The 13,758-nt window shown below is 38.0% G+C and overlaps 1 protein-coding gene across 1 annotated transcript in view; it reads right to left on the bottom strand.

The window, feature by feature from the left end:
• Window positions 1-600: 600 nt before the first annotated feature.
• Window positions 601-13,758, bottom strand: part of col1a1b (collagen, type I, alpha 1b) — a 30,786-nt gene continuing 17,628 nt past the window's right edge. Inside the window, exons 31-51 of the mRNA XM_077224709.1 lie at window positions 12,398-12,496; window positions 12,213-12,320; window positions 11,379-11,486; window positions 11,158-11,211; window positions 10,525-10,578; window positions 10,323-10,430; window positions 10,183-10,236; window positions 9,345-9,398; window positions 8,869-9,030; window positions 7,548-7,655; window positions 6,751-6,858; window positions 6,589-6,642; window positions 5,830-5,937; window positions 5,615-5,668; window positions 5,414-5,521; window positions 5,236-5,289; window positions 4,260-4,367; window positions 3,855-4,131; window positions 3,577-3,767; window positions 2,643-2,885; window positions 601-1,935 (exon numbers count right to left, since the gene is read on the bottom strand). Of these exons, the coding sequence (XP_077080824.1) occupies window positions 1,789-1,935; window positions 2,643-2,885; window positions 3,577-3,767; window positions 3,855-4,131; window positions 4,260-4,367; window positions 5,236-5,289; window positions 5,414-5,521; window positions 5,615-5,668; window positions 5,830-5,937; window positions 6,589-6,642; window positions 6,751-6,858; window positions 7,548-7,655; window positions 8,869-9,030; window positions 9,345-9,398; window positions 10,183-10,236; window positions 10,323-10,430; window positions 10,525-10,578; window positions 11,158-11,211; window positions 11,379-11,486; window positions 12,213-12,320; window positions 12,398-12,496 (2,361 nt within the window). The 3' untranslated portion in view covers window positions 601-1,788. The remainder of the gene's footprint in view (window positions 1,936-2,642; window positions 2,886-3,576; window positions 3,768-3,854; window positions 4,132-4,259; window positions 4,368-5,235; window positions 5,290-5,413; window positions 5,522-5,614; window positions 5,669-5,829; window positions 5,938-6,588; window positions 6,643-6,750; window positions 6,859-7,547; window positions 7,656-8,868; window positions 9,031-9,344; window positions 9,399-10,182; window positions 10,237-10,322; window positions 10,431-10,524; window positions 10,579-11,157; window positions 11,212-11,378; window positions 11,487-12,212; window positions 12,321-12,397; window positions 12,497-13,758) is intronic.

Genomic DNA, 13,758 nt, shown 5'->3' with positions numbered 1-13,758 from the left:
GAGCGTATGCCATTCAGACTACTCTTCACAAAACACAATTTATTTCTTAATATGTACAACTTTTTGAATTAGCTCTTTAAAGTTATACATTGATATGAGAATCACACTACAACATGTTGTGTCACTGTTTTAAATATTTGATACACCTTGTGTTGAGTTATGACAGTTATGATGTAGGTGAGTAGAAGTGGAAAAGTGAATTTTTGGTTTGACAAGGGCTGATAGTACCCAAATAGTTTTTTTTTTGCCAGACTGTAATGGAAAAGAGTAGAAAGGGGCCTCACTCTTGAATATTAAAATGTACATTGAAGAACTACTGTACTTTTGTTTAAAAAGAGAGCTGTACAAATGCAATCATATTTTGATTGCCAATTAATTTGGTCATTTTTTTTGTTTTAATAGGAACAGGAAAACATTTTTTTTTTCTTTCAGAAATATGACAGTTCCCTACCCATTATCAACATGCAACCCAAGCACAACCCCTGGAAATAAAGTAGAAATTAAGGTAGTTGAGTGAAAGCATCGTAGTTTGTTTAATTCATGCTTAGAGAAAGGCACTGAAGATAAGCATGGCAAGAAGATAAAATATCCAGCATCCAGTTGACCACATAAACATGCTTTATTTCAACATCCAAAATAATTAAAAACATCTTGAAATACTATACATGTACAAAATAAGTACAGATCCTTTGTTGGAACCATTGGAGGGTTTATTTCTTCCGTGCTCTTTTCTTTTTGCCGCCTCTTTATAAGAAACCTTTCGCTGAAAACAAATCAAACAAACTAAAACAAAAATAAAATAGAAAAAAGATGTGCATTGCATTTTGAAAGCAGAAATAAAAACAAACCGGAAACGGGGGGAGCGGCATGTACAGACAAAAATAAGACTTCTCTAGAAACTTCAGGAAGGGGAAATGGAAATGACACGAACTGGCAATCAGTCCATCCACTTAACCCATATCATATTAAGTGCAAATCTACAGTAACCGACCTATCCAGCTGATTTATTCTCCTCATCCGCGGACACTTTGATAAGAGCCATTGCATCACATTGACATCAAGACATTCGGTTGACATTTAGCACCAAAAAGGCCCTGCAAGTGTAAGTGACTATAAAAATCATAAAAAGTTAGTTTTCTCTCAAATACAAACATACCACAGACAGGACCTGGAGAGGAAGTAGCACCTTTTCATACCTGTTACTAATCGTTTACTTCGCTTGAATAAAAAAACTGCCCTCGTTTCCCCCAAAATCTCCATGCACTTTTTTGTCCTGAGGTAGCCTTTATATCAAGATGACATCATACCATTGACCTAAATCTGTTCCCTGTGTGATGTTTTACTTTCAGTTAGAAGGAACAAGACACTTGGCTGTCGTTTGTCATATTTATTCAACACCAGAGAATGGTACATTAGCATTTGCTTGTTTTTCATTGTCCTTTCGCAGTGGTCAAAAAAGTCACCAGGTGGTAGTTTTTCTGTGGACTCCAGGGGGCGGGGCGTTTTACAAGTATATATTATTTTCTTGTTGTCAGCTGACGCAAAGGATTCTCATGAAGTGTCCATGATGGTGATACTGGCTAATGTAGTGGTCCTCGATTTTGTTTTAAGAATGTTTCTCAAGATGGGAATCACAACAAGCACCGTCTTCAAGGATTCAGGTTTAAGCACATGGACCGATTGCAGCCGAATTAGAGTTCAGGCTTTTTTTTTTTTTTTATGAACAGGAAAAGATTTGAAGATGACTGCTAGAAATAAAACAGCAAAGTCATGTCCAGATTTTTGTTTTTACAAGAAGCAGACTGGGCCAACTTCTACGCCGAATTCCTGATCTGGAGCACCAATGTCCATAGGAGCGATATCAATGATTGGCAGACGAGATGTTTTCGTTGTCTTATAGTCAATGACTGTCTTGCCCCATGTGCCAGTGTGTGACTGTGGAAAACAGAGGACAAAAGAGGACAAATTAATTATGATAAGATTGACAGAATGCTGCAAGGATGACGTATTTGTGTAGTTTAGCACTTTCAGTTCCATCGTCCTGAAGTGAATGGGTTTTTTTGAATGGGTTTTTGGTTAAATGCCTGAAATAAGATCGGTCTTTTCACAAGCACTATTCTTTTACTTGTCTAACAAGTAGACATTAAACATGATCAGCCGAACACGTAAACTCATCTACTCACTTTCACAGCCTCATTGTGTTTATAATCACACGCTTGCAAACCAATCCAACTCAAACTTTCAGAGAAAATGGTTTTTTTTTATTAATTTTTTTAAAAGACTGAGAGTTGTCGAAATCTTTAACAGTTCATTTATAGCCTACATTTAGCTTTTTACATATGGTTGTGTTTAGGCATGAAAATTCATAAAATTAAGTTTATCAAGATGAGCAAAACGTGTTAGAAGCATAAACTTGTGTTGGTCACAGAGCTTATTTTCTGCAATAATCCTATTGGCTTTTCGTCGAGGGAACCAGGGTGATGCGAACTTATAGGTTGGACCACAAAAACACGTCATCTCTGCAGTGTAACTCTGTTTCAATGTAACATCATGAGGTAACATCTAAGTAACATCTAAGTAACATTTAAGTAACATCATGAGGAAGGAAAGAAACACAATGGCAGAGATGGCGGTGTGCTCACCGTGCAGCCATCCTCGCTGACTCTGTATGTAAAGCGGCTGTTGCCCTCGGCTCGGATCTCGATGTCGTTGGAGCCCTGCAGGAGCAGAGCCTTCTTCAGGTTGCCTGTGGCCTCGTCCATGTAGGCGATGCTGTTCTTGCAGTGGTAGGAGATGTTCTGAGAAGCCTCGTTGGACATCAGGCGCATGAAGGTCAGCTGGATGTTAACATCCTCTGGATCAGAGCCATCGCTGCCATACTGGAACTACATGGAGGACACCACATTACTTCCGGTATTCGTCAGCGAAGATCATGATATATTTGGACACCACTAATGAATATGCTTCTGTTTGGTTCTAGAAAGCATCTTGAGCTTGAGTGGAAGCTAGAAAATCTAACCTTTTTAAAAAATTTCAATGTCAAAAATGGGATTATTTGATTCATTTCTTAGAAATAGTACAGAATCTGAAATGTGAAGTAAAAGAATAAAATATTTCAAATTCTGCACTATTTGAGCAAATAATCAAATTTGTAACTTTATCAAAATTTTAATAAAATTCATCCTAAAACTATTTATTTGTTTGTTATTTATGGTTTGCTGGAACAGGTTTCAGTCCTTTGATCCGAAAGAAAAAATAATCTGTTATGTATACATGCGCACATAAACATCTTTTAAAATATATTTTTAATGCAAAATTTAATATATTTTATAAAATGAAAGAAATACTTTTAATTCTGCAGTATTTCAAGACCATTAATTACATTTGTAAGTAATCAAAGATTTCTAAAAATTCACAAATAATTTTTTGAAATTCTTTTTTTTTTTTCATTCACTGTTTCGTATTTAAAATATAAAATATATTTTAAACTGCGTAATGCATTTTATAGATTATCAGCTAAATCATTTTTCACAGTCTATGTAACTCTGTATATCCTAGTATAAGGTCTTGACGTACCTGGAAGCCATTTGGCATGGACTCTCCGAACCAAACATGCTTCTTCTCTCTGATGTTCTTGCTAGTGTACCAGTTCTTCATGGGGATGGTGGTCTGAGATGGGCTGACGCAGGTCTCGCCAGTCTCCATGTTGCAGAAGACCTTGATGGCGTCCAGAGGAGAGCCCTGGTTGGGGTCCACCCAGTAAGATTCTTGCAGGAAAAACAGATTTAAGTCAATTTCAGAGCTTCGAAATGCACGATAATTTCAATGCATCTTAATTTGAGTCCATTGCTTACCGCTCTTCCATTCAGGATGGCTCATCCTCAGGTCACGGCACATGCGGGCAGGGTTGGCCTGGGTTCCTTCGGGGCTACGGATGTTCTCAATCTTCTGGCTCAGAGATTTCAGGGTGGTGTCCACCTCAGCATCGCGGTCACGAACACCGGCATCATCAGCTCTGTAGCCTCCACGCAGTGGATCTGGACCCTTCTCGCCCTGTGGCATGGGAAGGAAGGGCTCACCGATACCAGCAGGTCCAGGAGGACCAGGAGGTCCAGGAGTACCAGGAGCACCCTAATTAAGAGAGAAAATATCACATGAGTACATCCAATTGGATGTTATTTAGATCTGTTAAAACGGAGACTACTGAAAATCTTCAAAGAGACAATTTAGCAGTAAAATTGTGTTGATTTCAGACTCACAGAGGGTCCCATTTCTCCAGTGCGACCACGGGGTCCAGGGGGTCCAACGGGTCCAGGAATACCATTCATGCCATCCTTACCAGCAGCTCCATTGGAACCAGAAGATCCCTATGAGCGGATGGAAACCGTTTAACCGTTTGCATGCAGAAGCTTGTCCTGTGATTTCTCATTTCAGAGCAATGTTTTCAGAGCAAAACACACCAAACTATCATACAGATTCAGCCTGTCAACTGCTATTGTTGTATGGAAAAGAGCAGCTTGGACATTCTGCCCAGGGTTGCCAAGTTCGGGGTTTTCCCACAGAATTGGGCTACTTCAAAACTGTTGAATGGGGTTAATAAGAGAAAAATATTTTCAATTTGAAATTGGGTATAACGCATAACAGTGACTGTAATGTGTATTTTAGCAGTGGGAATGGCATATGTTGAGTTTTAGTATTTGGAAAGGGTTATTTGGCTAGGTTTGGAATATTTTTGATTGACCTTTGGGCTGGTTTTGTTAAACAGACCTGTCAACCCTAATTCCGCCAAACATCTAATTTAGTCTTCCACATAAGAAGGAAAATCATATGAGATTTTAACTACACGAGAGTGAATAAACAATGTCAAAATGTTTATTTTTCTGCAAACTATTCCTTTATGTCATGTAGTATAAATCAAAGAAATTGAAACCGAGTTTCTCCCAAGGTTTTTTTCTCTCTACCATCTACCATCAATGTCACTTTTGTCTATAACATCTAGAAATATTTAATGCACTATGAGATGAGAACAAAACTGGAACTAGATTGAACTGGATAATAACTGTGGATAATAATGTCTTCTGTAGAGCTTGGAAATTGAAGTCATTTTACAACTGATGAATTTTCTACATTGAAACCATCTGTATTGTATAAAGCGTTATAAAAATAAATGTGACTTGCTTGACTTTTATTTAAGTGAGGTCATATAAAATCCATCATATGTGATGTGCTACTTACACGAGGTCCAGCAGGGCCAGAGGGTCCGGCGGGTCCTTGGTCACCAGGAGGTCCCTAAAAATGATCAGAAAGCATCAAATACATGAGTCATGAGTTTTCACTCTAACTTGAGAAATCCACTTCGAGTGGATTTAGCGGTGCCGATTCAGCGTGTAACTGTGACATTATGCTCACTTACAGGAGGTCCAGGAGTTCCAGCCATTCCAGAGAAGCCACGGTGTCCCTTCATGCCTCTCTCTCCAGCCTCACCAGCCTCACCCTTGTCTCCACGTGGACCAGCTGGACCCTGCATGAAGAGAGATGAGAAGGATCAGACTGGAGACGAAGTACAAAACAAAAACTACAAGATGAAGAAATGATACAAATGAGAAATTCATACCAGGGAACCACGAGCACCAGCAGGACCGGCAGGACCGGCAGAACCAGCAGGACCCTGGAAGGAAGTGAGAGAAAGAAAAAAAAATGAACAGTGTTGAACATCCACAATCATAGCATGAGATAATTCAGGATGCATTACGTGTATTTATTCATTTTTAAAAAATAAAATAATGCTGGTAAATTTTTCAGGAACAATTCTGGGATATAAAAACGTACAGCCTCTCCACGATCTCCATTCTTTCCGGATGGACCCATGGGACCGGGAGCTCCAGGAGCACCGGGGGCGCCAGGAGGACCAGAGTTGCCATTCTCACCGCGGTCTCCCTACGGCAAACAGAAAAGTGTTTTTTAAACTCGAAGCACCAATTAAATATTATGTAATTTATGAACAGCTTATATGCATTCATTTATTTCGTAAGGGATACTAAACAAACCCAGATACTGTATACTGTATATTTTATTAGGTGTCTAATACTTTGTAATTAAAGAAATGTTTGACATAAGAACAGTGTTCTTATTGTGTTCATGTTGTACCGTTTGCTGCTATTGAGGTTGAGATATGGGTATGGCTAGGTTTAAACTAAAGGTAGGTTCAGATGTAATTATAACTACAGATATTATTCACATATGTAATTAATTACATTCAGATATTTTGAAATATAAGTACATCATATCAACATGTATGTACACAGTAAGTGCATTGTATCGAATTATTAATTTAAATGTTAGTACATAGTAGTTAAAGAAACGTAATATGAAATGGGTTGCTCTTTAATAGATAACATAAAAAGTCTTGCGGTGAGACAAATAATTTTTTTAATGTACAAAATACACATTTTCCAATTAATAGCCTCTAAATTAAAATAAGGTGATAAATCAGCATGCATAATAATTATAAAAATAATTACATTTCTATACACATTTCATGTCAAATATTTTATTGAATGTCTTGATTGAGTGTGTGATTGCACTTACCTTTTGTCCAGGTGGACCATCACGGCCAGGAGCGCCATCATGTCCAGGATTACCCTGCAGAGATGTGTGACATAATGAAAATAACTCCATCACGCTGTACAGAATGTGGCCATTTTGTTGTTTAATTTAACATAAGTCTGAAAATCTATAACGTTTGCTCACCTCACGTCCAGCCTCACCAGTAGCTCCACCCAGTCCAGGAGGGCCCATCGGTCCAGGAGGTCCACGCTCACCCTGAGGCCCAGAGGGTCCCTGCTTTCCTGGCTCTCCCTGAGGTGATGGGGAGTTGAATGGATATTATGAAGGATGGCAACTAAAGCAAACATTTACTGCAGAATAGTTAGTAACAGAATATTTTTCGCATGAAAATGAGGAGAAAAGTTAAGCCTTGGATGAACAATTTGCTGAAAGATTATGCAGACAAACATGTTATTTTTATTAAACGCACCGATGACTCAAGAGCAATATGACGAGGAAAGCACATTAAAGCAAACAGGGTCCATTTAGATTTTACATATTCCCATATTGTCAAAACTGAAATTTCCTGTCTTTTTTCATGATAACAGAGGTCTAGGGGCGTTGAAACTACCATACAAGTTTAAAAACAGTCAATCCACAGACAAATGCACACAGCCTGCATAAAGTATCTGTGCCTTTTCATGAGCTGTTGTGCCTTCCGTATATTTGTGATGTCAGAACTACTCAGTCACCAATGGTGGGTCACTCAGAAAACAACAGGCCAATCAGAAGAGAGGCTCTTGAATATTAAGCAGACAGGCCAAAATCGACCTGTTCTTGGCGGAGCTCCTGAGAAAGGAGCTGTAAAAATATATTTACATGGTTTTTGGTACTTATATACCGCAAATATATATTCTTAAGGACATCAAAACCTAAAATAAAACTTCATAAAGTTGTACAATATGGGACCTTTAAATAAAATCTGTTATTTAAGCACTTACAGATGGTCCAGCGAGACCGGAGAAACCTCTCTCTCCTCTTTGTCCAGGAAGACCAACAATACCACGGCCTCCAATAACACCAGGTGGTCCAGGAGCACCAGAAGGACCCTAAAGACAATGGGTTTAAAAGACTATTAATATTCAGTAATATCATCGATTTGACTGCACCAACAGGATAAGAATTGATATTGTCTACTGTGCAGCTGCTTTATAGTTGATTTGAATTTGTTTCATAATTGATGGACTCTGCAACATCAACACCTAACATTGAACAAACTTGAGCTTGATAACAACAGTATTAGATTCTTCTGTAGCGCTGTGTATAGCTGAATTGAGCTTGCTTACTGATGATCTTTTGATGATCATAATTAGAGCTGCTTTACAGCTGAAATTGAATTGGTTTCAAAACTGATTAGCTTTGCAAAAACTAAGACACTGTTATTGAACTGAATTGAATCAACATTGAACCAAATTGAGTGGTTCAGTGATACTATTCTCTGTTCAGAGCTGAAATTGTATTCATTTCCTAACTTTGATTAACTTTCCTGCTTTTTTTTTTACTGTGAAGCAAACAGACTGTATTGTATAAAGCGCTATACATGTGACTTGACAGCAGAGCAAACTGGAGGTTACTTTCAACTTAGCACTTACAGACTTAAAGTGATTTTAGTGATAAACTACAGCCGCTTTTCCAACGTTTCAGAGGCCGAACAGTTCAAAGAACAGTAAGGAACGGTTCCAGTTATATTTCCACTTGAGATTGGTTCGGTACGGCATGATTACAAACAATTATCAGCCTGTTCTCAGCACGGTTAACTAACCATAAAAAATGAAACCATATCCGTACCGGCTGGGCCGGATCGGCATGGAATGGAACGGTTAAAGGACAATTCCGGCAAAAAATGAACCTAGGGCTAAAATACCCCTGTGGGTACATGGGTAACATACACAAAGTGTACTGTCTTTATAAAGTATCTTCTTATTAAACTGTCTGTACACTTACAATGCACTTACAATAAGTTCTCAATGCTTCGGTTTGCAGGTAGAGACCCTGATTATAATAATATTTTTATTCGTACTTATTCGGTGCCCCATACACTAGCGTTATAAGCTAATCTGTGGTTAAACTAAAAATAACATTAAAACTGGGTACATTCGATTATCATGAAAACGCATCCCATAGAACGGTCGACTCGGTAACCAAGTGTTATTTAGCCCTAGGTTCATTTTTGGCCAGAATTTTCCTTTAAACAGTGAGTTTGCGGGTTTGTCCCGCCGATAGTGGAAAAGTGGCTAATGGTTGAAAACTATGTTTACTTACAGCAGGACCATCGGGACCAACGCTACCCCTCTCTCCAGCGGGTCCTGGGGGTCCACTTGCACCGGCCTCTCCAGGGCGACCAGCGGGTCCTTTCTCTCCTCGGGCACCTCTTTGTCCTTCTTTACCCGCAGCACCATTTGGGCCAGGGGGTCCAGCAGCACCCTGAGAAAATATGACATGAAATGATTTGAGGTCGGACTCATGTAAACACTGAATATATGAAGTCAATATATGTTAAGTATTTGTTTAGACCAGGGATTCCCAAACAATTTTGTCAGCCGAACCCATTTTGGCCTAAAATACTTGGAGTATACTTTGAAGTTAATATTTTAATAATTTAACAACACATTCACATGTAAACGGTTTTCTGATGTCTCTTACTTGACACACAAATAAATGATTTTAATATTTTTTCCCACGAAACCCCCGGTCGGGAAACCCTGGTTTAGACATTGCTAAGAATAAACAATACTTACAGAAGGACCTGGAGGTCCGACTCTGCCAGCAGCACCAGGGAAACCAGTAGCACCCTATTAAAAACAAAGACACTCGGAAACTGTGCTCACTGGCAACAGAAACATGCAATGCAATATCATATCAGAGGAAAGTATATACATCTGCCACTTAAAAAGTATTGCTACATTTTGTATGAACTGTTTGTGTATTTAAACAAAATATCAAACCAATTTTAAAATATTAATTTTACAGAAAAACATGTTAAGAGTTAAATAATGAAATACACATGTGGTTAGAACACCTGTGTGAACTTGAATAGAACTGACTTTAAATCAGATAAGTTTAATATTTTATGCAATGGAAGTTATGCATTTGTTGTCCAAATATGCTTAATTGCTAAAATGTCTTGAGGTGAATAAATATCCTCTAAAAGCCCAGAATATTAGACTAAAACTAAAACCATAAAAAATGTCATTTGAAATAAAATATATGTTAACTGTTGTTGTGCTGTCGTGTGTGGATGCACCGTAAGGTTTGCTACCTAATTTTAACGCAAGTTATGCAATGACAATAAAATGGAATACAAATTTAAATAAATTGAGCTAGTCGTCAAAGCAACAGTTTAACCTGATGTAATTAAATAACTAAATCTAAAAAAAGGAGGGAAAAACTAGACATAAAAAACAATAAATAAATAAAAACGACAAAACACAACAAAATTACCAAAACTGAAAATACATAAAATATAAATAAATACTATGTATATAGGAACAATAATAGAATCTCAATAATACTAAAATAACACTGATCATAAAAAATGTGATTTGGTAATAAATGACTGATAGCATTGAATCTTACAGGAGGTCCAGCACCACCGCGAGCACCTTTAGATCCAGTAGCACCAGCAGGTCCCTGTTAAACACAACAACCGATGATAAGGATATTATATATGATGTGCATCTATTTAAGCACAACAGAAAAGTAATAAGGTTAAACACCTGTGGGCCGGCGGCTCCGACGGGTCCACCAGGTCCAGGAGCTCCAGCATCTCCCTTGGGTCCGGTGTCACCACTCGATCCCTTAGCGCCAGGTTGTCCGTTGGCACCCTGCATTCACAACAGAGACACTTAAGCTCAGTGATTTTAAATACCACATGGTAAGAACTGATTGACAAATGTGGGATAAGACTGATATACTCACAGGAGGTCCAGCAAAACCAGCAGGTCCAGGGGCACCACTCTCACCGCGCTCACCCTGTGAAGATACGAGACAAAAATGTTTCAATGACTTGTGATAAATCAGTCATATTCTGTAAATTTAAATGCAATGCAATCATCTAAAGCCTAACATATCAATTAATAATCTGAACAATCCATTTGAACTAGCGCTGTAAAAATCAATTAATTGCGATTAATCGCATCTAACCATTTAAAAAAAGTTTTTTACATAATGTGTGTGTATATATATATTTTATTAAATTGATATATATTATATATATGTCTATGTGTTTATACTGTATATATATGCTCACACACATATGTGTGTATATGTACATATACACAGACACACACACCGACACACACATATATTTAAATATATATAAAATATATATACAAATTCAATAATATTCTTTTCAATAATTTTAAAATCAATAATTTTCAGCAAAGTTTTGAACATGTTGATGATTTAGACGCCTTAAAAATGTGTAGGGTTTTTGAGGGTATAAATAAGTGCAGTTACAGAGCAATTCTGATCATAAATTGTGTGTGCAATTGTGTGCAATTGAGCATTTCCATGTTTCATGAGGTTTTCGGGAGCATCGTAATAACTTACAGGGGCTCCACGAGGGCCAGTCAGTCCTGGAGGTCCAATAGCACCAACCTCTCCCTAAAACGAGAGGAGAATCATATACAATGCTGCAAATTGATCAGAACTAAGGCAAAAACACTTTTTTTATTTCAAAACACGCAATTAGAAAAATGATTTGGAGCTTTACGATAGGAATGTAAATATTTCAATGCTAATTATCTAATAAATGATTCACATCTCTTTACCTTCTCACCAGGAGCACCACTGGGTCCAGAGGGTCCAATAGGGCCGGTCATACCGCGCAGGCCATCCTTGCCAGGAGCCCCGTCAGGGCCCTTGGGACCACCATCACCCTAAAGAGGAAGGACAACTGTTGTGAACACACAGCAGGACATGACATCATCACCACTACACTGTACAGTTGCTGCCAGTTAATTTCGATTTGGTAACAAGTCACTAAAAGAAGCATGCTTAATTGTATTTAATATGCACTTGATGTGAACTTTAAATCTTAAAAGTATGATTTAAAAAGTACACTTTCATGACTATGCTTCTTAACACACTTAAGTATACTTTTAAAAAGTGCACTGTAAAACTTTACTTTAAAGTACATTTTAAATCATTAGGATTTGATAATATTTAAACACTTATTTTGATTGTCGACTAGCACACATAAAGTACTTCATCACATCACATTCAGTTCACACTTAAGTATATTTGTTGACACTTTATTTTAAGGTGTCCGTAATACAGTGTAATTATACATTTAAGCACTGAGTAATACTAATGAACTACATATACCTACTATAGGGTTAATATTAAGGGTAATTAAGCACAATTTATAGTAACTACTATAGTAACGACAATGTAACGTGTAACAAAGACACTGTAAAATAAAGTGTAACCATATATTCTTCTGTAATAAGTAGACTTTTTAAAAGAATTCTAAATTGTACTTCTTTTTCACAAGGGTTTGTTTGCTTGAAAAACAAGGTTGTTATGCAAAAAATATTTGATGGCAGACTGTAAAAGTATATCACTTAAATGTGAGTAGAAATCTGGACTGTAATGTCTCTTACTCTGTCTCCTCTGACTCCAGGCATGCCTCCAGCCCCGCGCTCTCCTGGCATTCCCTGCATTCCTGCGGGACCAACGCCACCAGGGGCTCCAGCAGCACCAGGCTCTCCCTAAACACACACAAAATTAAATTATTTCTCAAAGATCAATATTCTGAGTCATAATTCCATCGATCTGGGAGTCTTACCTTAGCACCATCGTTACCGGGAGATCCAGGGGCTCCACGGGCCCCGGTGGAGCCGGCAGGTCCAGGGCCGCCACGCTCACCAGGGAAACCTCGGTCACCCTGCGTGAGACATTTACAAATATCATTCTGCTGTATTTCATCCCAGCTGACTAACAGAAATTGTGTGCTAGAGCAGTTTTGTATATATATTTATGTAAGGTTTAGAAGTGGAGTTCATATTTCATAATAACCAATCAGAAGCAAGAGCTTAGACTGAGATAAACGTGAGTGAATCAGAGAGGCAAATTCAGCAGAACATCCCTACTGTATTAAATATGTAAACACATAAATATGTAAATAATTAACTGACTAAACATTGTAAATATACTTCTAGTAAATTAACTCAAATATAAATCATATTAAATTCTAAGCATTACAACTTTCCAATATGAAATATGAACTCCAGTTCTAAACCTTACATTTATAAGTATAAGTTCTCCCAAGGATCAAAAATTTATAACTTGGGTGTGGTTGAAATAAGCTGACAAGATGATATAAGAAAAAAAAATTATGTAAGACCATTTTTTCAAAATCAAATCACACAACTCACAATCACTCAATATGATATTAGCTTCCCTACAAAAATGTACTCATAAACATTTATATACTATATGTATGTATGTATATATATATATATATATATATATATATATATATATATAGAGAGAGAGAGAGAGAGAGAGAGAGAGAGAGATAGATATATTATGTTACGATCCCAGATTCTGCAACCTCCCTTGTTAGCCAACCAAGACCGCTTTCACCCGAGTTCTAATTTTCTCCGTTGCACTACATTCCCCAGAAGCCCTCTAATCACACTCAGCTGCAACTCCTAATGACTCTCATCACCTCGCCCAGCTGCAGTCTATCACCCAGACTATTTAACCGCACCTCGAACGGCTCTCAGTGCGAAGTTTTGTTTTTCGTTTGTGAACATTTCTGAGCATTATAAACCCCGGATAGCCTGACTGATTACTGACCTATTTTTGCCCCTGTCTTCTGCCTATTTTCTGCCAGCCTCGACCCTCTGCCTGGAGTTCCGACCTTGCCTGTTATCTGCCTGCCCCGATCCACTGCCTGGTATCTGACTACGATTTAGCCCTGCCTGTTCACTGTGTTTGCTCTGGTTTACCTCTGTTTATTTCTGATTGTTTTCTAATAAACCTTCGCTGCAAATGGATCTATCTCAGACTGGTGACTCACAACAGAAAACTTCGCCACAACCAGATCCAGCAGCGATGTCAACCTTGTCAGCTGCCTACTCAGCCCAAGCGGATCAGATTGCAGCTCACCATCACCAGCTGAGTCATCTCACCTCACTGATG

This window comes from Siphateles boraxobius, unplaced genomic scaffold (genome assembly GCF_051911475.1).
Source record: "Siphateles boraxobius isolate OS27281-9 unplaced genomic scaffold, OSU_SipBor_1 90, whole genome shotgun sequence".
Lineage (NCBI taxonomy): Eukaryota > Metazoa > Chordata > Actinopteri > Cypriniformes > Leuciscidae > Siphateles > Siphateles boraxobius.
Note: the sequence above shows the minus strand (reverse complement) of the source record. Positions and strands in the feature narration are given on the sequence as shown.